The 20,550-nt window shown below is 36.4% G+C and overlaps 4 protein-coding genes across 11 annotated transcripts; 2 read left to right on the forward strand and 2 right to left on the reverse strand.

The window, feature by feature from the left end:
* Nucleotides 1-1,462: 1,462 nt before the first annotated feature.
* Nucleotides 1,463-2,060, reverse strand: LOC105198501. The gene is made up of 2 exons (XM_011165229.3): nt 1,877-2,060; nt 1,463-1,760 (listed from the first exon to the last, which is right to left on the reverse strand). Exons 1-2 carry the CDS (start codon nt 2,032-2,034, stop codon nt 1,517-1,519), a joined length of 402 nt encoding a protein of 133 aa, XP_011163531.2. The 5' UTR covers nt 2,035-2,060; the 3' UTR covers nt 1,463-1,516.
* Nucleotides 2,061-2,247: 187 nt separating this feature from the next.
* Nucleotides 2,248-10,435, reverse strand: LOC105198500. 2 transcript variants are annotated; one of them, XM_011165227.3, is made up of 8 exons: nt 10,030-10,435; nt 5,657-9,610; nt 5,329-5,498; nt 5,059-5,234; nt 4,768-4,978; nt 4,523-4,666; nt 2,740-2,899; nt 2,248-2,642 (listed from the first exon to the last, which is right to left on the reverse strand). In XM_011165227.3, exons 2-7 carry the CDS (start codon nt 9,558-9,560, stop codon nt 2,747-2,749), a joined length of 4,758 nt encoding a protein of 1,585 aa, XP_011163529.2. In that variant the 5' UTR covers nt 9,561-9,610; nt 10,030-10,435; the 3' UTR covers nt 2,248-2,642; nt 2,740-2,746. The 2 variants fall into 2 exon arrangements, with proteins under 2 accessions (XP_011163529.2, XP_011163530.2); XM_011165228.3 differs by having other exon boundaries at nt 5,663-9,610; nt 10,030-10,433.
* Nucleotides 2,895-4,439, forward strand: LOC105198499 (kappa-scoloptoxin(11)-Ss1a). The gene is made up of 4 exons (XM_011165226.3): nt 2,895-3,345; nt 3,438-3,620; nt 3,699-3,902; nt 4,194-4,439. The coding sequence occupies exons 1-4, from the start codon at nt 3,238-3,240 to the stop codon at nt 4,371-4,373; spliced, it is 675 nt and encodes a 224-aa protein (XP_011163528.1). The 5' UTR covers nt 2,895-3,237; the 3' UTR covers nt 4,374-4,439.
* Nucleotides 10,436-10,577: 142 nt separating the features above from the next.
* Nucleotides 10,578-17,105, forward strand: LOC105198502 (probable kinetochore protein nuf2). 7 transcript variants are annotated; one of them, XM_039456145.1, is made up of 9 exons: nt 10,578-10,717; nt 10,796-11,535; nt 11,641-11,817; nt 11,899-12,198; nt 12,395-12,619; nt 12,772-12,878; nt 12,954-13,256; nt 13,424-13,713; nt 13,819-17,105. In XM_039456145.1, the coding sequence occupies exons 3-9, from the start codon at nt 11,731-11,733 to the stop codon at nt 14,202-14,204; spliced, it is 1,698 nt and encodes a 565-aa protein (XP_039312079.1). In that variant the 5' UTR covers nt 10,578-10,717; nt 10,796-11,535; nt 11,641-11,730; the 3' UTR covers nt 14,205-17,105. The 7 variants fall into 7 exon arrangements, with proteins under 7 accessions (XP_039312079.1, XP_025992950.2, XP_011163533.2 ...); XM_026137165.2 differs by lacking the exon at nt 10,796-11,535 and having other exon boundaries at nt 10,589-10,717; XM_011165231.3 differs by lacking the exon at nt 10,578-10,717 and having other exon boundaries at nt 10,772-11,535.
* The last annotated feature ends 3,445 nt before the right edge of the window (nt 17,106-20,550 follow it).

Raw genomic sequence — 20,550 nt, forward strand, 5'->3', positions numbered from 1 at the left:
CATAGATTTTACGAGAAAATTGAAAGAAAAGTTAAAAATTTACTTACTTTCGGCTCGTGGATCTGTCACTCGAAGTTAACTTTTGACGTTCTATAGCTCATATGTATGAAATGAGATTTTCTCCAAGTGTGGAAAACTAACGAACAATACTGACTGTATGCCATACCGATCAACAGCCTAACAAAAAAGTTTCGTTATTGAACAACTGTACGCGTATAAATTTGACTTAGCGCATGTAAACGATGGCTTTTTTTTGGTTAATGGTACTCATCCCCAGAATCACAGGGACGATACGACATAATGCAAAAAACGGTAAATAGGATAGCAAAGCACGGAACGATAGTAATCGTTCCGGCAAGCCGATTGGAATGCAATATGCAATTGACGGTTACAAAGATACATCAGTAACGAGTGAAAATGTTTAAACGTATTAATATATGATCTTTTCGGTCCAAACCATTGAACTATAATACTAAATCATTGGAATGGGCACTGCCATATTACGGCCGTAAACGGCAAATGTGCGTGAGATAACGCACGATGCTAAGGGCCACTCATCTCTTTCTAAACGTTCTCTACGCATGCGTCAGCAGCCGAAATTATTCATACTCAAAAGTTAATTTCTTCCTCGTTTCCACGTGAATATCTATCCATAAACATAGTATAAAAGAAGATTAGCCCTCTCTCTCGTCACGTTTTCTGGCAACCAGTGCCTATTCCAGTATTACTATAGTTCAGTCGAAACTCATAAACGACCCTAAACGGACTTTGTAAACGATAGTAAGCAAAGCAGTGATTGTGTACAACAGTAGTTGATAAATCTTTTCGCAGATGGCGTTACATTCAAAGAACAAAGACAAATGATATACTCGTGAATGCATGGAACAAAGAGCGCTAACCTGCTTGCTTGGTTTTAGCGGTTTTAGCGCTATCCCTCTTACTCTTCATCCTGCACGCGACCGCTTAACTTTCGCTCGAAAAAAAAATCTGTAATGCCAACGTCGAGGAAGTTCGGCCTTGGGTTTAGCATTTTGTTAATTACAAACATATTTCAGGATATAATAAATTATAAATTATATACATTTACATATACATACATGCATACATACATACATACATACATACACATGTATATATATATATATATATATATACACACACATACAGAGAGAGAGAGAGAGAAAATTTATATATTGCGCATTATGTATATTATACTTTAGGAAAAAATTAGAAATTATTGATTTAATGCTATCATTAAGTATTATTACAAGCAATTATATAAAAATTTTGAAAATTAGTCTTTACAGTATCGTACAGGGCATTGCGGGGCTAAACAGCTAGGTTGATAGCAACAGTCTGAACCTCGACGATACCATTTGGTCGTCTAAAAATAAATTATATAAAGTATATACCCTTTGAATATGTATAATGTATATTCAAAATTTATGCAACAATTATACAGATCCATAATAAAAACCTTGCTAGCTTGTTTGAAATGACTAAACTCATTAAAACATTATATACATACACCCTGTTGAACATAGCTGCGGCCAGGAATCGAGTCAGTTAATTCTGATCTGATTTCACGTAGATTTGAAGTTTTAATAATTATGGCGGTCGAACAGTAAGTAATAAGAGGCCTTTTTATAGCAAATGTCCATGCAGGCTTACATTCATCAGGGCTAGGCTTAACGTACCATGCATCGGGATCGTATCTGGGATCGTATTTAACACATGTCATTGGTTGTTTGTTACTGCGTCTGGAATTAATCAAGGCGTATTCTTCATTCCTTTCTGATCCTAATTGAATTTCTCTTTAGGGCTAACAATTTATTAATTTGAGCCTTTGTCTTTGAACGAAACATATATTTCTCACAAAGAATCCATTTCTGCAAAAAGACACTTTAAACGACGTAGCTCTTGGCCAGTGCTACACGTTCTGTTAGAAAAGCCCCAGTTTCCAAGCGCTTCTGCCACACCCGTACCGAAGCCTCTGGAAAACTCGTACGTGCACGGCATTGTCGGTACTGCCATTTTTTCCGAATACTTGTCAATTTTGCGAAAATGTCATACACAAATATCGTTCTACAGGAAGGAAAATAGATCCATTGGCTGTTTGAATTGTGAAGTTTGTTGATTAATCTTCGAACTTCTTTTTAAACAATTGCGTAATTTTCGCAAATACATACGTGAAATGCGAACTAATGAATTTGGTAAACAACGTAATGTATCAGAAATATAATTTGAGTCTTACAATGAATGTACCTTTATTTTAATCTAACAGTAATAACATAATGCAGAAGGATATTGTATATATATGTACATATGTATATGTATATAAATTATATATATATACATACACATATATACATATATATATTTATGTATAATAAATTTATAGCTAAATGATCTAATAGTAAAATAGTCCATCTTTTTGAGTGATTCTCAATATTTGTCTTATATCTAAATTATATCTTATAGCATATGCATTGACGTAGAATGTCACATCGAAATTTGCTTATATGACATTATCTTGACTTTGTATGTCATACGATTTTGTTGCCATCTGCACCAATATTCACAAACCATCATTTCTGATTTTTAAAACAGATCAGGACCACAAATAAACAGTAGTGTATGCACTGAAATTAATATATTCTCACACAATAAGTAATTCTAATAAAGTATAAGATATCGCGTCATATATTAATTATATTTCATCATATATAAAAAAGTTACCGTTTGTTTACTGAATTTTGCCATCAATGTAAGCTTTTATAGCAGTCTGGCATTCCACCGAGCACCAATGCTGAATCAATAAATATGTTTCTGATTCAAGTGCAGCATCTAATTTTTTTCGTAGACTGTGACGTAACAAAGCCTTTGTTGCTTCCATGGACTAAAAATAGCAAATTTTTATTTAAAAAAATATAATCAGTAATTTATAAAATCACAATTGTGTATGCAGATGCAATTTTCTCTCTTTACAATGTATGTTACAAAAAAATAGATTTTATTATCAACACTTTCATTTATCGTGCATTATATCACATCTCTTTTCCTTACAAATGAAACAAAGACAATATGTCATGAATATTAAAAAGTTTCGTAATTACGAGTCATGTGGGAGCAAACATAGAATCGAGAATGTATTAGCATTATTACCACTTGCGTTGATATAATCTCACTTATGACAATCGAATCTAGCGCAGTAAAGTACGCACGCGATTTGTAAATATGTTTATCAAAATTTGTTTCTTCGTTTCTCTGATAAGCGCGAGTATCAGTGTGTATACAAGAATCAGCAGTAAGGCTAACAATATTACGTTCAAGTATATGAAAGGAGTTCGTATTACGAAATTATGTGCTATACAAATAGATAGTTTTCACAAGTGATAATTCTGACGGCATGACAAATTTCTGTTCAATTAAAATAGATTGAAGGGGAAAGCGATTTACATAACTGTGAGCCATATGAGGTATGCAATGTAGTTCATGACCGATTTTGGATGCCTGGTTTGACGGAAAGACTTTGTCAGTGCCCTAATGGTAAAGAATGTCCATGGACGAAAACTTTGGATAATTCAACTATGTTTCTCAATAATAGATCCATCTTGAAGGTACTGAAAATATTGAAATAATTTCGCTAAAAAAATACTTCTTTTTGACATTTCTAACAGTCATGTTTCCTCACATAGTTTTGCACGCAATTAATGGAATTGGAGATATGCGAGCATAAACAAGAAGCAATGATAGTATATGGAGAAAGTGATACAAGTAATAGTAATCTAACACCATACAATGTGACAATGAATTGCTTATGTCCGCAAACACATTACTGGAGGTTGCAAAGATTTACGTACGAGGAGTATGGTTTCATTCAAATATTTAGATGTGTCAAGGTACATCTCACGTGTATTATAATGCACAGAGAGAGAAAATCGCTTCTGTATTTTGCAAGACAACAGCTTAGAAATATTTTTTATCATACATCTGTATGATTTAAACATTTTTTATCACATATAATTGCATAATATATAAAATTAAAATTCTCTCCTACATAGTTTCTTATTTGATAAAAATATTTAAATCTTGCAAGAATAGATGAGACTTAGAATTTTATTTTGAAATAATATTTATATTTATATTTTATCACAACACGTTATTTACTGAATACAAACTTTTTAACGTAGAAAAGCATGTGCGAGACTTTGGAGTTTTGCGGCTATATACGATCTGACCTGTATTCAACATATTATAGATGTACATGCCCGGAAAAGCATTTATGCGTTTTCAAGAATAAAACACAGGTAAATGTGCAAGAATTGCTCTATTCCGGTCCTGCTTATATAGCTTATTGTTACCGTTATTAAATATGCAAAGATATTGCTATTTAACATAAATGTAAAAAAAATAAAGTACTTTTAAGAACATAATGTATGTAAAAAATAATATATATATAAAATATATCTTAAAAAATTATTAACAAAATTTAAAAAAGAAATAATGTTATATCATTTACCTGAGACGACTGATCACTCATGGCCTTCAACGATGGTAATAATTCTACTTGAAACCGATCAGGCCATAAAACTCGAGTAACAAGACCGGCTCTTAACGCTTCACTTGCTGTTAGAGTCCTTCCACCCAAAAGAAGTTCGCTTGTCTACCGAAACGTATAGATATATTATTTGTCTATTAGTGTCTTATTTTCATGTTATCATGTTTTTACGTTAAATTTATGTTATGAAATTGCTTACGACTTACAATTGCACTGCCTAGTATATGTGACAAGGTGAAGACTGCAGCACCTTCGGCGATTTGTCCTAATTTCCCATAAGGCGTACAGAATGTCGCTTTATCACTAGCAATTACAAGGTCAAAAAGAGGCAACATTGTCACTCCAAGCCCAATGGCAGCACCTTGTACGCCAGCGACTATGGGTTTATTGAAAGTAGCCAAACTTTTTATGAAATCTCTAAAAAAAGAGAGAAATAAAAATTTTAATAAAATATATAAAATATCATATTAGTCAATATCATACGCTTAAATACATACTTGACAGCATGTGCCAACTCCTGAGCGATAGATCGTCGTTCCTCCTTATTTGTATGCAATAATGTTGAAAGATCAAGACCTTCACAAAAACTTGTACCTGTAGATGTTAGCAGTACTACTCTACATTCGTCATCTCTTTTCAATATTGACAGAGCTTCTCTGAATTCTTGCATTACCTAATATTGTTAAGAGTAATATAATTAGCAGTTTATAACGAGGGCGGGGGAAGGAGGAGCAAGTTGAAAATCATCTGAGCGTGAAAATACTTACTTGCAATGTAAGAGCATTTCTTATTTTCGTTGAAGAGGATGGCGTAAGTATTAATTGTACGAGATTACCATGTCTACGTACATTTATTTCCTTATTGCTGAATTGACTTTGCATTTCCGTTTTCGTTTTGTTACTGTCTACGTCCAACGTTTTCGTAACACTTGTATTTACTGGAACATTGTATAATATTTAGTACATGATTTATACCAAATTACTTTTAATAAATTTTAACATTTTATCATTTTCTCGCATAAAAAAGTGAATAAATTTACCATTGAGTTTTTATCTAACAAAGAAAAAATATTATTGTAAGTAAAGAAATGTTTACCTTTACCTTTGCTCTTTCGTGTGGTCGTAACATTTTTAGCATTGCCAACTGAAAGAGCGGTAACTGCTTCAGCAAGACAAGCAGATAATTCATCCTCCTCTTTCAAAGAATCCTCAGCATTGTCAACATCATTTGCCCTAGCAAAAGTCACTTTACTTTTCACAGCCTTTTTGCTCTTTGCTGTTACTTTTCCTGTGACTGCACCATTCGATGATCTAGTTGTGACTTTACTCGAAACATTGTCCTCAACCGCAGGAATGTTTTCCTGTTGCTTCCCGATCTTATCGACTTTTTTGATTTCCGATTTCTTACCGGGACGCCCAACAACAGCAACTTTTTCTTCCGCAACAGGGTTGCTAGCTATGATAGCTGGGGTAGCAATAGCAGCACTGGTACTAGTAGCAGTAACATCGGTATCAGACTTTTGTACCGTTTTCTTTTTCTTTTTCGCATTATTAATTTTCTCTTCTTGTGAATCTCGTCTTTTTTTGGCAGATCTCAAGGAATGAATTGTTCCATCTTCCGACTTGGTGACTTCTACAGATTTCTCGGGTGCATCAATACTAACTCTGGGACTTCCAGATGCGCTCGAAAATGAACTAGACGAGTGTCTCCTAACAATGATGGACGCGTCAGCCGCATTTCGAATTTTTGCCGGAAGAATAAATTCAGTGGATGAAGCAGCAGCGTTAGTTTTCGATGTAACCTGCTCTACTATCTTTTTGTCTACTTGAACATCAGACGGATGAATCGTAGCTCTTTTTGATCTCGGTGATACCTTTGTAACACCTGTGACAGTTGACGTACGCAATCGCAACACGGCATTGCGAACCAATTTCTTTCTGATTTTAAGTTCACGTTGTACCTTTTGCAGATCCATCACCTTCGCTCGTGATTTCGTAATTGGAACCAGGCGTTTTCTATCTGGTTGCTCTACATCGTATAGTAAATTGACGACACCTTCGTCCTGCAACAATCTATCTATCTCATTTATAATCTTTTTCTTGGGTTTCGCGTCACCAGACGATCCTTCGGCCGTCCGTTTTGGCGATTTCGAGACAACTTTTGGAGGAGTCTTCTTAGACGGCGGAGTCAATTTAGTTTGCAGCTGAACAGGTTTCTTTTCCATTGGCATTTTTTGGCGCAGCAATCTCTTTACCATTTTTCTTTTGGCAATCGGTTCTTTCTTAACAAGACTAGGTTTTGACTGTTTCAGGGGAGAATTTTCAATTTTATTCAAAACTGGTTCTACCTTATTGGATTGTTTACTCGTTACTTCTTTCACGTTGGTTTTCTCATTATTTACAACATCAACGTTCGTCGCGTTGCTCGCCGCAACATGATTTCCAATCGTCAAGCCATCGTCAGAAATCTGCTTTTCTTCAATTTGTTTCTTATTTACCGAAACTTTTCCCTTATATACCTTCTGCCGTTTTATTATCGTGTTTTGTTCGTGCTCCCTTGCTTTTTCAGTGGGTTTGCGCTTTCTGCCTGATCTCGACTCTTCTACTCGTGTGCTTATCTGTTCCTGATTCTTTCCTCGAGGTGGGGAACACAGATCAATCTCGACAGATTTTGCATTTGGTTGCGCGTTTTCACTCGCTAAATCTATATTAGCTTCCTTTTGTTGTGTAGCAAGCGGACTTTCCACGTCAGTAGTCACATCCTTAGATGCTTTAGTAGGCGCTGCTCGGAACGTTTTCTTTTTCCGCGATGGAATCTTCTTCGATGGTGTTATGGGCAATTCAAGGAGCTGCTTTAGCGCTAATTCTCGTTCAACTAAAGGATCAAGTTTTGGTGGATTGCTTTGCTCGGACTGTTCTGGCGTTTTGTTTTCTTCTGCGAGAACTGGTGGCTTCAAAATGGACCAGTCAGGATCAATGTCACCCTCTAAAATAGCTAATAGTTCCTTGTTATCAGAATTACTATCCTTGCCCGCTTCTGTCGTTGTGTTTCCCGCTGCTGTCTTTTTATCACAGTTATCCAGTGCCGATTGTGCAGTTTCAGAAGAGGAAGATGAATTTGGAGAGGCGGTTTGCTGTGGCAGTGGTATAAGTTTTGGTACTGGATTCACTGGACCACCCGCCAATTTACTAGACAGCCTTTGCGTTAATTTCTTTACAAAGAATATGTCTGGTCCACGTGGGGTATCTACGCTCTTCTGCTTTTCGCGAAAACGCTCCTTCAATACCTCCGTCACTTCTGCTGGTGACGCTATCTGGCTGGTTAAATGCCGAGAACGATTTTTAGGAACTGCAGTGTCATGCGGCGACGCGTTAACCGCACGCGCATCCATACTTCGTGAAGATCTGCTCGCAGCTGATACAGAATTCTTTTCATTTTTATTCAATGACAATGCGTCTTTATTAGGCGATTTATTTTTCTTTTGATTTTCAATTCGTTCAGTCGATTGCTTCAGTGTGTTCTTCTCGATTGTACTTACAATATTATATGTCCCATCGTGTTCTTCATTTACAGAAAAGACTTTTTCTTGAGGAGTTACGACCGATTCACTCGAAACAGTCTGATCTGTCTTAGTTTCATCCAATAGGCTTTTCAATTCGATCTCAACAGAATCATGAACTTTCGAAGTTGATTGCACATCTTCGTCTGTATTCTCAACGCCCCAATCGTCAAATATATCTTGAATAACGCTCCTTTTCTTCGTCGACGAATCCACTGCTTTGTGAGCAGGTGTATCATCTTGTTTATGCTCAGCTACCTCTTTGATGGTATTCTTACAAGTATCATTTTCAACTTCTGGCAGATTTGTTGTAATTTCTGACTCAACTTCTGTAATTATAATTTTTTCATCTATGATGATAGTGATATCTCCTTTATCCTCTTTCCCAGAACTAATCAGAGTTTTACCATCAGTAGCTTCTGCTTTAGTACTTTCATCGTTTACAACTGCAATATCACCATCGATTAGTTTTACAGATTTGTTATCGCACTTATTACTGTCTACATAGTCTGTATTATTTTGCTGTTTACATTGTTCGATGAGTGGGGTGTCTATAACTTCTGTTACTTCTATTATAGTACCATCACTTTCCTGGCTATAATCAATTAAATCAATCTTATTGTTCCCATGATCAGTTTCCACAATTTGTTTCTCTTGCAAGGTAATATTTTTCTGATTACATTCCTCATTAGTGTCTTTCTCTTTTGAACTAACAACTACATTTTCCTCTGTTGTGTCAGTCGCATCTGACATAGTCTCTACTAGTACGACAACATCTGTCCCCTCTTGCTCTAACTTCAGTTCAGCATCAGTTACTATCAAGTTATTCTGATTACTGTCATCATTATCTACTCCCCTGTGTATGAGTGTTTCAACTGACTCATATGAGTCATGAGTCTGGCCCCCGTGTTGGTTAAATCTAGACCTGTCTATCACTACAGTCGGTTTATCTATGACATCTGATTCAGACAAGCCTTCCATATCAAAATTTTGTAGACTATCCCTTAGCTCTTTATCTGCTATCATTTCAGCTGCAGGTATCGCTTGTAGCCTTTGGTTTTCCTCGTCGGGCAAGTGTTGTGACTCATGATTCAAATTTACCTTGTCTTTTGTATCATGATGTTCGACTTCGTCTTGTGCCATTTTATAAACATGCTCCACATTTCTCTGCTCAGATTCCACTTGATTCTTGGCCTCAATTTCCTCAGATATATCACTGTGACTCACATTGTAATTTTCTGGATCAACTACTATATGAATATTGGTATTGTCTATTGTTAATATACACTCTGACGCTGGCTCGCATGGCTTTGGCGAATCTTGGTCACCCTCTGTAGCAGCGGCGGTGACTTTTACATCTCGTTCGACGATCTGAACCGCTTGCGCGTCCGTTTGGATCTCCTCGACTACGAGAACTTGCGGCGAGCCTGATTGTTCCATGGTAAAATGCCAAGATGTCCCAAACTCTTGTCACTAAATCGTACAGTTTCCTGTTACGCAAGAAAATAATATCGTGATATAAATCTGATGACATTCGTGCTATCACATAGCTATGAAAACATTCATAACCTAATACGCGTTATCCTGCCACAGACGCCCGCGAACACCCGCGAATGCCGATCACAAGATAACGAGAACAGTGACGATGGTTCGTCTTATGAACGAGACGCATGGTGTAACTAGTCGCAAAGATCTAACGCGCAATTTGCTCAAACTATCGATGAACTTAAAATTTACATAAGGACGGCGTCGACGATAACACACGAGGTCAGGACGAATAGCGTATAGCGTGTATCGGACGCCCGACTATATCCCGCCGATCATCGAATGAATTTCGACGATTCGAAAACGCGAGAGTGCAAGACCGGTAGAGCGCGGCCCGAGAGTGGCATAATACGGCGGAACTTACCGTGCGACGGAGATGTATCCATACTTGTTGTACCCCAGTGAGAATCACATGATACACGCCGGTCTTCTCAGGGAGGGCGGCTGCGCGATCGCGCACGTTACCCGTAAAATCCGCGCCCGCGCGGAGCTCACACGGTCGGTCTTGCGAAAAAAAAAAACAATTATCCTGCGTGATCGACCAGCCCAAGCGCTATGTTTACAAGAGCCAGGAGCCAGGAGCCACGCGCCACGAATGTCAACTTGAACGCCGTCGCGAACGCCGGAAGCCGCGATATCGCCGCGGTGCGCCCTTGATATCGATTATCGCGCAGCGCGGGATAGATGCACGATCCCTCGACGCAGCTTCCGCGAGACGCGACCCACGACCCACACGGGCTTTCGTCGTCGCGACCAACGTTACGCCAGTTATCGCAGAGCCGCTACGCGCTCGATCGCGGTGTCTCGTCGCCTATGTGTGCGTCGGTGTACATACGTGTGCATCCGCACGAGAATACCGAATTCGGTTGCCCGCCCTGTGCCCTGCCTGCCCCTCCATGCCGCGCGCACATTGGTGCACTTTGCGGGCAGCTACGCATGAAGTTGTCCGAAGTGGTCCGAATAGACACGGGCCACGAGGAGCGCATTATTACTTCGTAAAGGGCGAAACTCAAACCGTATCTGTGGCCGTATCATGCTAAATATGTGCACACGTAGGTATACACAACGTAATAACAACAAGCAGGATACTCGTGTTGTATTTTTGCGTAAAAATATCTCATGTGCAACAGCCTGCAGGATGCATCGCGCGCAGCGCGGGCGACGGCGAGATCAAATTTCTTCAATTTCGCTACGCGTTTCGATTGGTAACGGAATCATGCGTGTCTATTGGTTATGTCTTCTGAGAACGATCACGGCCGCTACGATGTAAAGTAAAAAAAGCCCGCACAATGAAAAGCACAGGACCATGAAATAACAACAAACAATAGATTTCAACCGATCAAAAGTCATGAAAAATATCTGCGAATCAAACAAAAGTTGCAAAATCTATTATTGTTCCCTGTTCTTATCGTCTGTGCTTTTCATTGTGCAACAGGCTTAACTTTAATTTGGAGCGCCTCTAGGTCCAGAAAATGAGGACTACGTAGTCAACGTCGGTAATAATGTCCACGATTATTGTGATGTTTTCGCTCCAAATAATTCGGAGCATCGCGACCATGACTGTACTGTTTTTCAACTTCTCGTTGCTACTGATGAATTCCTTTGAACGTTCGAAAAATAGAAACAAGTGAGCTTAATAGTCTGAAGTCACGATTGAAAGAAACGATTCAAATAAACACGTGCGCGGAGGAGGAGGAGGAGGAGTAATTGACAACTGTTGACAACTCCTGTGTCGCGCGAAATCCGAAGTGTTTGTTGTTTTCAACTTGCATTCCGAGAATTCTAGTTAATAACGTATTTTTCGCAACATATCGTTGGACATCGGATGCCTAACCATCGCTGTAGCTGTAATACTTTCTGTAGACATCATGTAAATACTGCGACTCACTATTATGAAACATCATACTTTTAGGTTACAGTACATGCAGATTTGCGATACGAATATTTACTTAATTTCTTTGTTCAATTTTTATAGAATTGTGTGAATATACACGTAATATATTCCTAAAAGAGATGTGCAATAAAGTCTAGCATCGATGTGAGAAGAATACCAAAGAATACCAGAATGAGTAAAATGTGTGAGCCTGCAACTGCTAAGACTAAAAGTTCAGAAAATTATCAACAAACCCCAAAAGCCCATGTTGAACACAAGGTCTTATAATTTTTTAATAATATATTTATAGAATAAATTTTATATTTTGTTTGAATAAATTTTTATTGTTTTCACAAACAGCATGTCATGAAGACCCCTTCCAAGGAAGTTGTACTAGCAAAGACTAGATTTAGCAAAGATCACGTTGTAGAAGTTACAGTGACAGGATCTAAACGTACTCTGCCTGTTACGAGTTTTAGTCCTAACCAAAAAGAAAAGAAAACGTCTACACTTAAGGACAATCAAACTCCAAAAAGCTGGACTAATGTTCTTGGACAACAAAATTTGCTATATATTACACAGCAAACTTCTAAACATAATGAAGGAGTCAAAAGAAATGTAAATTCTAAAAAGCAACAGGAAAGTGCAGTCAGGCATTCTGTGAGTATTATATAAATATATTTAAATTTATATATTTATCATATACTTCTGATTTTATTTAAGTAGATTTTATTTCTTATATTAGTATGTTACTAAATATATAATTTCATACAAAAAATATTTTTTCTATTTCCAATATTTTATATAAAATATATTTTTTATTTATAAAAATTATATTTATAAATAAATATTACAGATGAGATCAGAACAGAAACGCTTAACATCACCATGCTCATGTTCATCAATCTTGGTTCAAGATTTTGCTGTACAATGTGATGAAATAAATAATTCCAACAAGTTTGCTGAATTCAATTCAGTATATATGTTATATTTAATAAAACAATTAAAAGATTCAGTTAACAAGAAGGATAAAAGAGCTTGTGAAATTTTTACTGAAATGGAACAAATATTGCAGGTATCGGTAAGCTTTGTAAAATTGACAAACTAACTGAAGTATCGTATTGCTGTAATTTACATTTTTAGACATGTACATTTTATTTCGCATTTTAAAAAATTTTGGTAAATTTTTCCATTTTATACCATCATTTATTGCATTGTTATAAATTTGTGCAGGGTCAAGAAACTGAAATAGAATCCAATGCAATTCCATTAAAGGAATCTAATAAGAAGAAGGTCATACCATATGAATTGTTCATATCAGAACGAGAAAAATTGCAAAGGTTTGATGTAATATGTCAGTACAATAAGAATTAATAACAATTTTTTAATTTTTTTTTTTTTTAATTTTAAATCAGTGAAATTCTAAAGCGAGATGAACAACTGAAGGAAGTTGATAAAAAATATTTAGAATTAGAGAGACTTACTCAACAATTGGATGAAGAAAAACGGGAAAAGAACAACACAATATCAGTGCTAAGGCAAGAAATTGAAAACAACGAAAGAATAATTATAGATTTGAAGGAAAACCTACATAAGCAAACAGACCTTGCGCATAAAAATTACATTGATAATAAATATCTAATAATGGAAAAAGATAAACTCTCAATGTTATTTTCATATAAAGATGCACAAATTATTAATTATCAAAATACAATAAAGTTAGTATACATCCCGTTAATAATATGTAAATATTTTTAAAAATTTATTAATTAGTGAATGCAAATGGCACAAATTACGCAACAACCAATTAACCAATTAGTTAAAATTAAAAGCACGCATATTCTATTTATTCTTTTAATTTATATTATACCAATTTATATTACAGAGAATTGCAAAATCAGATTACAAGACAATTAAAAACCATAAATGAAATATGTAAAGAAGGAAGCACAAGTCCTCAAATATCGTTAATCCACACAGGGTACGCATGTTCATCTCCTAATTCGAGTTTTTCTGATGGTTCCAAATCCTGGCACGATTCACTAGACATTTCTTCAGTAGATTCCGTTCATGAAGAACATCTTATTTTAAAAGATGCACCTGTTAAAGATTTTGAACTTGTTAGTTTACTTGATGGAGAATCATCACAGTCTGTATTGCCTGATCAAAATGAAGGTAAATTTGTTTAAATGTACACGAAATACTAATTAACTATTAATTAGATTACCTTAAAATGCAATTTTTTAATTTATATTAATACAGTATTATTGATATTTATAGTTATGAATGATAAAGGAGCGATGCAAAATAATACTGTTTCTTGCCAAAGTGTGAACACGAAGAATGCGATCATAAAGAAATCTTTGCATCATTCAAAGAAGGATCACAATAAAGAAAATGATAAGAGAAACATTTCAAGACTCAAGGGGAAACAAAATGATAACACCAAAAATTTGTTTCTTAATGCATCAAAAGTTGTTGAAAATGTTACATCTACCACATCAATGATCTCTGACATAAAAAAGCAAAGCGATATGCAAACTAGAAAACCTATTACAGTACCTAGTCCATTACGGGAGTATCCACATCCTGATTGGAGCGACAGTAGTTTACCTAGTATTAGTACGGTCTCCAACTTAGACATGGTGCCCTCGAACGATGTTTAGAAAACTGTACTTTTAAAGTTGAATGATGTGGTGTTCATCGAATTTTCAAACACTCCATGTGTAAGAATTATTGATCGATAATTCTCGCAATCGACTGAATTAATTTTAAATCTTCAGAACTGTGATAAATTGTCATTATGTATATTTTACTTGAATAATCAAGTCTAAACGCTAAAGCGATTATACATTAAGTAATCGTAAAAATAATTGCGATATTTTAAAGATGTTAGCATGTTGTAACACACGATTTGCACATACATTCCTATTAAAATAAAATTTTTATATATTGCACAAATATTGCAAGTTTCCACATTGTTTTTATATTGTTTAACGCTAAGACATAAATTCAATAAGATTGTAAAACTCAAATTGTAAAAATAGACAGTCAAAAATATTTATTCTGTAATATTTATTCTGTAAATATATAAAACTTTTATTTGCAATTCGCTTGTAGTTCTCACGGTATCAAGATTTTGACATATAACCTGTACGAATTAACTATGCATATAATATGTTTCAACATATACATTTGCTTTACGGAGAACAGGTCACGAATATAAATTTTACGCACACAAGAGAACAAGATGTATATATATAGATATATATATATTTTTTTTATCACATATGTATATATACAAGTAAAGTATAATACTTATAATATTTTGTAAGTCTTAATAGGATTAAAAGGGAACATTTTAATACACGTAAAACATTCATCAGCTTTGCATGAAGACGTCTTGAAATACATTTTATATTCGTGTTTTCCAGTAAGCGTGTAGTATGTACCTTTTTTTTCTGTAAACGTTCGGTTTTTTTTTCTTGACGGCTTCTAATGATCGAGAAACTTCTAACGGCTAATAACATTACGAACACAGTCTTAACGATTCGACGCGCGTAAAATAAATAACGATAAACATCGAAACGAAAAAGACTGTCTTCGTATTTTCTTTTTTATCTTTTTTCTTTATTATTATTTTTGATCATTCAGATGAAAGTGTGGTGAAAACGGATGATAATGTTCAAAAAGTCTTTTTATTTTATATTTGTGCTCTCTCACAAGGGAATTTTCCTCACGATTTATTTTTTTTTCTTTCTATATTTTGTTACATAATATACCTAAGGACGTACCGTGGGTCAGTTTTATAAAATAGTTAATCACATGTATTTCGCAAACAGTCGTTCAATTTTGATTATTAATTTCAGGCTCGACTCAACGCGTCATTAGCCCCATTCACCTTTTCATTCCCGCGTTTCGTAGCTTCGACATCGAGAATCCTCCCTTTTCTACCGTTCCAGAAGGCAATGTCCCAATTTGGCGACGTCCCGCTCCGCGCTTGAAGAAAATTCCGTCGCGATTTGGCGAATCAAGGATATTGAAGTTCCCTTCTTTCGGATACGTATACTTTCACGTACAAGTAAGTACGGCTGCCTTTATTATTAATGACGTTTTAAGAAGAAAAAGAAATTAAACGTGGACTTTGATTTGTTGTGTGTTCGCCCATACAATATGTTAAACCTCTCCCGCGTATGTAGGCCGTATCAAAAGTCGTGCGCATTTCTCCCTCCACAAGATTTTCCATCAATATTCTTAATTGATCGAAACCTTTTGCGTCCTCGACATAAGAGCTATAGATATGCCCCAGATCGCATTTCGATCCCAGGATTACACTAGCACACAAAAATATGAATTCTTAATTGACGTATATTTTTATTCTTGAATGCTATTTGTTTTCATTTAAGTATGAAATGTCCTCTTCAATTACAATTGTTTACTTGCATCAGTAAGGGCCTCTTTCACCAATCTTCTTTAAGCTAACCAATCAGTTAGTCCATTGGAACCGACCAATTGCATTTGTCATTTCACGTAACAGGCAATGCGATTGGTCAATTAGAATAGACTAACCTGTTGGTTAGTTTAACAAAGATTGTGATGAAAGAAGCAAAGTATATTTTATTCTTAAGATCGTATTCCTGTCTCTAATATCATATCGTTCTCACAACAAGCTCAATCACATTATTTGAAAGCTATTTATTCTTGGATTAAGAATTATATATTTGAAAGTGCGCTCGATTTATATTGAAAGCTCACTTGTTTCGCGTTCGCGTGCAGTGCTGGGTATGAGAGCTCGGTGGATCCCAGTGTCAATCAAAATGACGGAAATAAGTGATGTAAGTTAAGATATATAGTTTCGTAAGTGAAATATTATATTCATAGGGCACGCCCTCAAATGTGATTCAAACTTTCAAAGGTAAGTGAAATGTTCAGCTCGTCCTACCTAACTTACGTTTTAATTAACAGACGGCCGACTTTGTCACAGCGACAGAGAAACGCCGATTGTCTATACACACAGGCGGATCTACTACCCATAGGTAACATGAGTGAAATGAGCAACGAATCTGCTACAGCAGATCCACCTGCCTGTACAGGCGCACCGGCGTAAGTTGACGAAAGGCGTTATTGAAAAAATGTAATCCTAATGCAAGCATATTTAGTGTTGAATGGGCGCAACTCTATTCTTCGAATGAAGTAAAATCTATTTTCAATTAAGAATACCTTTTCACTTTGTCTTAAGAATAATTTATTCTTTATCGGAGATTATTTATTCTTGGATCAAAGCACATTCTGCATTTCTTTAAGAATTCAATTTTTTTGTATGTAGTAAAACGAAATTTCCTAATCGATCGAAAGATAAGATTTTATAATTTGTTCATATTACGTACTCTCCGATTCGAAGATGGCCCGAAACTCCTTAGTACGTTGTCAATAATTTTTCATATAATTTCAAAAAACTTAATATTCGGGGAGCTTATAGTCATACAGGTTGCGAGACTTTTGACACAGCCTATACAAAAAAGTAACGTTAAAATTAGATTTGTTCATATAATAAAAAAAAAAAAAAATCGTACAGTGTCCCGCCGATGAGAAATCTCGACGGAACATTATTGTAAGTCGATCGACCAGATGATAACAATGGCGTGGCTGATGGAACGACTTGTTGTATACACGCAAATGTTTACCACGTAACGATACTGGCTAACTTTTGTCTCTCGGCAGGTTTTCCCGGAGATTGATTTTGTCGAGAGAAATTAGACGAAACGCGATTGTTAATTTTGCACGCTCGATTAAATTTCGCGACAAATTCCGATCGAAGAAACATTATAGCGCGACTATCACCGGCCACGTGGCTCCCGCGTTTTGTTCATTTCGCATATGCGGAGATTACTCGGAGAAACGATTCGCGACTCTATCCGAAATCCATTACACGGAACAGTAACAACGAAAGCTGTCGCGCATTCACAAAATCATATCGTTACAGTTCTTTTTCTCGCGTACAAATAGTCCAGAAGATAAGATCGAGAGCAGAGAAAAATATTTCAAGCACAGTATTCGGCACGATGGAAACCTTTGCGTAAATGTGTATTTGTGTGTGAATTCGTATATCTATCATTTGTTAATAAATACATATATACAATATGTGTATCTGTCGTGAAGTTAAACGCCGCGGCGCGGCGTTTGCAATTCGCTTTTGGTACTATCTGCTTCTTCTCCCATTCTTTTGATTTCTCTTCGCATCGAAACAGCATAAATCTGGATAGCCGGAATTAATTGGCGTCAATGTACAATCGGACGCTGCGACACAACGGACGAATGGAACACGCTAATTATATTTGTTTGGACAGGCCAGCTCGTTTTCATAATTTCGGAGAAGAAATTAACACTTTCGAGATGTTCCTTTCATGCGGATTATTAACGATCGTAAAACGCGTCGTCGTACGGTATAATATCACTAACATATGTATACGTATCGTATAATGCGTATATTACAGTAGACGATCATTCGTGTAGAAATCGTAAAATTGTGAGTCGATTAAAATGAATCTAGCCGACTTTAATATCCTAATTAATAGTCTCAACTATAATTATACGCCCAAATATAGCTCAGATATCGGAAGTGATAGTGGGCTGTTGTAAAAATAAAAATTTAACATTTGTCATCTTGAGGTTGCATGTATGGAAGGACATGTTTTATTGTTTTATTGTACGTTATATACTGCTTTGTTCGGTGTAAAAATATAAAGCATTTCGATTACAGACTTCATACGTATGGGCATTGCCATTGTTACGGAGTAATCGGCGACTATTACGATAACTTGTCTCACACTTTCTTGTAACTCTTTTCTTCCTCGAAGTAGGATTGCGTGCGCCGCGCCGTTGGAAAAAAAAACAAATTAATGATAAACAGACGTGAAATGGAACGAGATTAGATGGAGAAGCGCAATTGTGTTTCAAAATCAACTCGTTCCGGAAATTATTTCTCGATAATCAAGAAGCTTAAAACGTGCAGGCACGTTACGTTGAGAGAATAAAGTGCGATTATTAAAAATCGCGAGAGAGAGAACTCTTTGCATCTTTTTTTTCTATATAATTGTCCTTTAAACAATAGTTATTACATTTTATAGAAAGTACAATCGTAAACGCGGTGATATTAAAAAAACGTAATCCCAGCTGCAATCCTACTTCAAGAAACAGTCCCGAGTTCTCGTTCGTCTAACAATGGCCCAGGCTATGGAGTTAATAATTGCTTTCATGTGGCAATGGTAACAATATGTGTGTATAACAAATATACTTAGAACGGTTTCACTTGTGGTATTACGGCTCTCTGCAATAAATCATATTCATCTGTTCAACTGCTGCTGAATAACAAGGTATGCGGAATATATCTGAGTACAACGCGACCGATCGCTTCGCATCGCTTTTCTATCAAACAAAAGACAATTACTCATATAATTATCGAGGAGCAAAAGGTGGCTCCTCTCGGCTACGCGATTTCCGAATCACTTTTGTTATATCGCTTTTTATCCCGTATGAAGAGAAAAAATTCAAAGAAACCGACTTATTCTATAAAATTGTCAGAGATAAGTTAAAAAATTGTCTCTATTCATTTTAATCCTTCAGATGGGGAATTAAGCAACTTAATTCGTTTATTAGAGTAAATTCCTTTCCATTTCGCATCCGGGCACTTTATTATATCGTTATACTTGATTCCACACAGAAGGAATTAAAAAGATAATTTATTTTTTTTTGAACGCGCGCAAGTTACGCTCACGTTATATTACGCTGCGCTTATCGTCCGACGCTGTCAGTTTCTTTTAATTCAATTTCTCTTTACGGGGCGGTTAATTTCTTAAATCTTCGGACACCGGGTGCGCACCTTGGAGCTCCTTCGATTACGAATAAATCACAAAAGTAATTGTCCGGAAAGCGATGCAGAAGCCTCCGTCGATGTATGGACTTGTTGCAATTAAACACTATACACTTCCTGCTCGTGTTCCCAAAACACGACGTACGGACTTTCGAATGACTACTATTTGCAGTCTACTAGGCGCGCAACGAGAGATACGCAATGTGAATTATCGTTTATTATTACTAATTATTCCTTGACGAGCATTCGTGTTCTCTCTCTCTCTCTCTCTCTCTCTCTCTCTCTCTCTCTCTCTTCGTCACTCTCAAGAATTGTAAAATTAAGGAACCCATGGTCCTCTATATACACACACACCCTAGTGATTCCCATTTGTTTAATCGTTTACCGTATACCGAGAAACGCGTACGAGAGCGATACACGTGTAGTATTGTGACACACGTGCGTGAATGCACCGCCGCCGATGTTGATTATGTAATTTCGATTGATAAAGTCACGGGATAACATCACCGGACGAGCGGATCTCTCCGTTTTTTTGATTTATCCGGCATATGAAAATAGTAATAATAACGTCACGTAATTAAATATTCTTCGACTATCGCACGTGCGTCCCGATACTTTACCGCCTCTCTCTCTCTCTCTCTCTCTCTCTCTCTCTCTCTCTTCTCTCGTAGCGCATATATTTATTATATATAGTATAAACATTTGTTCTCGCGCACTTAACGCACTACCATCTCCCAACGCACAGTCACGGAGATACGGAAACGTCATCCAGCATCCGATAAGTGCAACGATCGCAACGTAAAGCTGGGAAAGAGTTAGTTCTCACTTGTGCTCGCATGGACAGTCGAACGAAACTCTAATCAGTCGATGTGTGGTACAAGCGCGTCCGCTGCCGTCCGGCAATTGCTCTTACTAGTATAATATAGTACGTATAACATTTTGATTAAGTGACACGTGTCGTGTAACGCGTGCAATCTCACGAGGGAAACCGTCTTATCGAGAAAGGATGAAAAACATTGTGGCGTGTCGAAAAGTCGAGCAATCCGCGTTAAAGACCGATTTAAGATCAGTTCGGAAACAATGAGAGAGAGCTGAAGCTTCTAAATTCACGGTTGTTCGCAGAGAGGAACCAAAGCGGCAAC

The sequence above is a fragment of the Solenopsis invicta genome, chromosome 12, assembly GCF_016802725.1.
Source record: "Solenopsis invicta isolate M01_SB chromosome 12, UNIL_Sinv_3.0, whole genome shotgun sequence".
Taxonomy (NCBI): domain Eukaryota; kingdom Metazoa; phylum Arthropoda; class Insecta; order Hymenoptera; family Formicidae; genus Solenopsis; species Solenopsis invicta.

What these genes read in the sequence shown, in the direction of transcription:
- LOC105198499 (XM_011165226.3), top strand. Translation starts at nt 3,238, where the DNA reads ATGTTTATCAAAATTTGTTTCTTCGTTTCTCTGATAAGCGCGAGTATC. An exon ending in CGTTCAAGTATATGAAAGGA is followed by an intron (nt 3,346 to 3,437) that starts GTTCGTATTACG and finishes CAATTAAAATAG; the next exon opens with ATTGAAGGGGAAAGCGATTT. An exon ending in AAATATTTAGATGTGTCAAG is followed by an intron (nt 3,903 to 4,193) that starts GTACATCTCACG and finishes TTTTTAACGTAG; the next exon opens with AAAAGCATGTGCGAGACTTT.
- LOC105198502 (XM_039456145.1), top strand. Translation starts at nt 11,731, where the DNA reads ATGAGTAAAATGTGTGAGCCTGCAACTGCTAAGACTAAAAGTTCAGAA. An exon ending in AACAAATATTGCAGGTATCG is followed by an intron (nt 12,620 to 12,771) that starts GTAAGCTTTGTA and finishes AAATTTGTGCAG; the next exon opens with GGTCAAGAAACTGAAATAGA. An exon ending in GAACGAGAAAAATTGCAAAG is followed by an intron (nt 12,879 to 12,953) that starts GTTTGATGTAAT and finishes ATTTTAAATCAG; the next exon opens with TGAAATTCTAAAGCGAGATG.
- LOC105198500 (XM_011165227.3), bottom strand. Translation starts at nt 9,560, where the DNA reads ATGGAACAATCAGGCTCGCCGCAAGTTCTCGTAGTCGAGGAGATCCAA. An exon ending in ACGAAAGAGCAAAGGTAAAG is followed by an intron (nt 5,499 to 5,656) that starts GTAAACATTTCT and finishes ACAATGTTCCAG; the next exon opens with TAAATACAAGTGTTACGAAA. An exon ending in TGAGTGATCAGTCGTCTCAG is followed by an intron (nt 2,900 to 4,522) that starts GTAAATGATATA and finishes TGCTATTTTTAG; the next exon opens with TCCATGGAAGCAACAAAGGC.
- LOC105198501 (XM_011165229.3), bottom strand. Translation starts at nt 2,034, where the DNA reads ATGGCAGTACCGACAATGCCGTGCACGTACGAGTTTTCCAGAGGCTTC. An exon ending in TTTGCAGAAATGGATTCTTT is followed by an intron (nt 1,761 to 1,876) that starts GTGAGAAATATA and finishes GATTAATTCCAG; the next exon opens with ACGCAGTAACAAACAACCAA.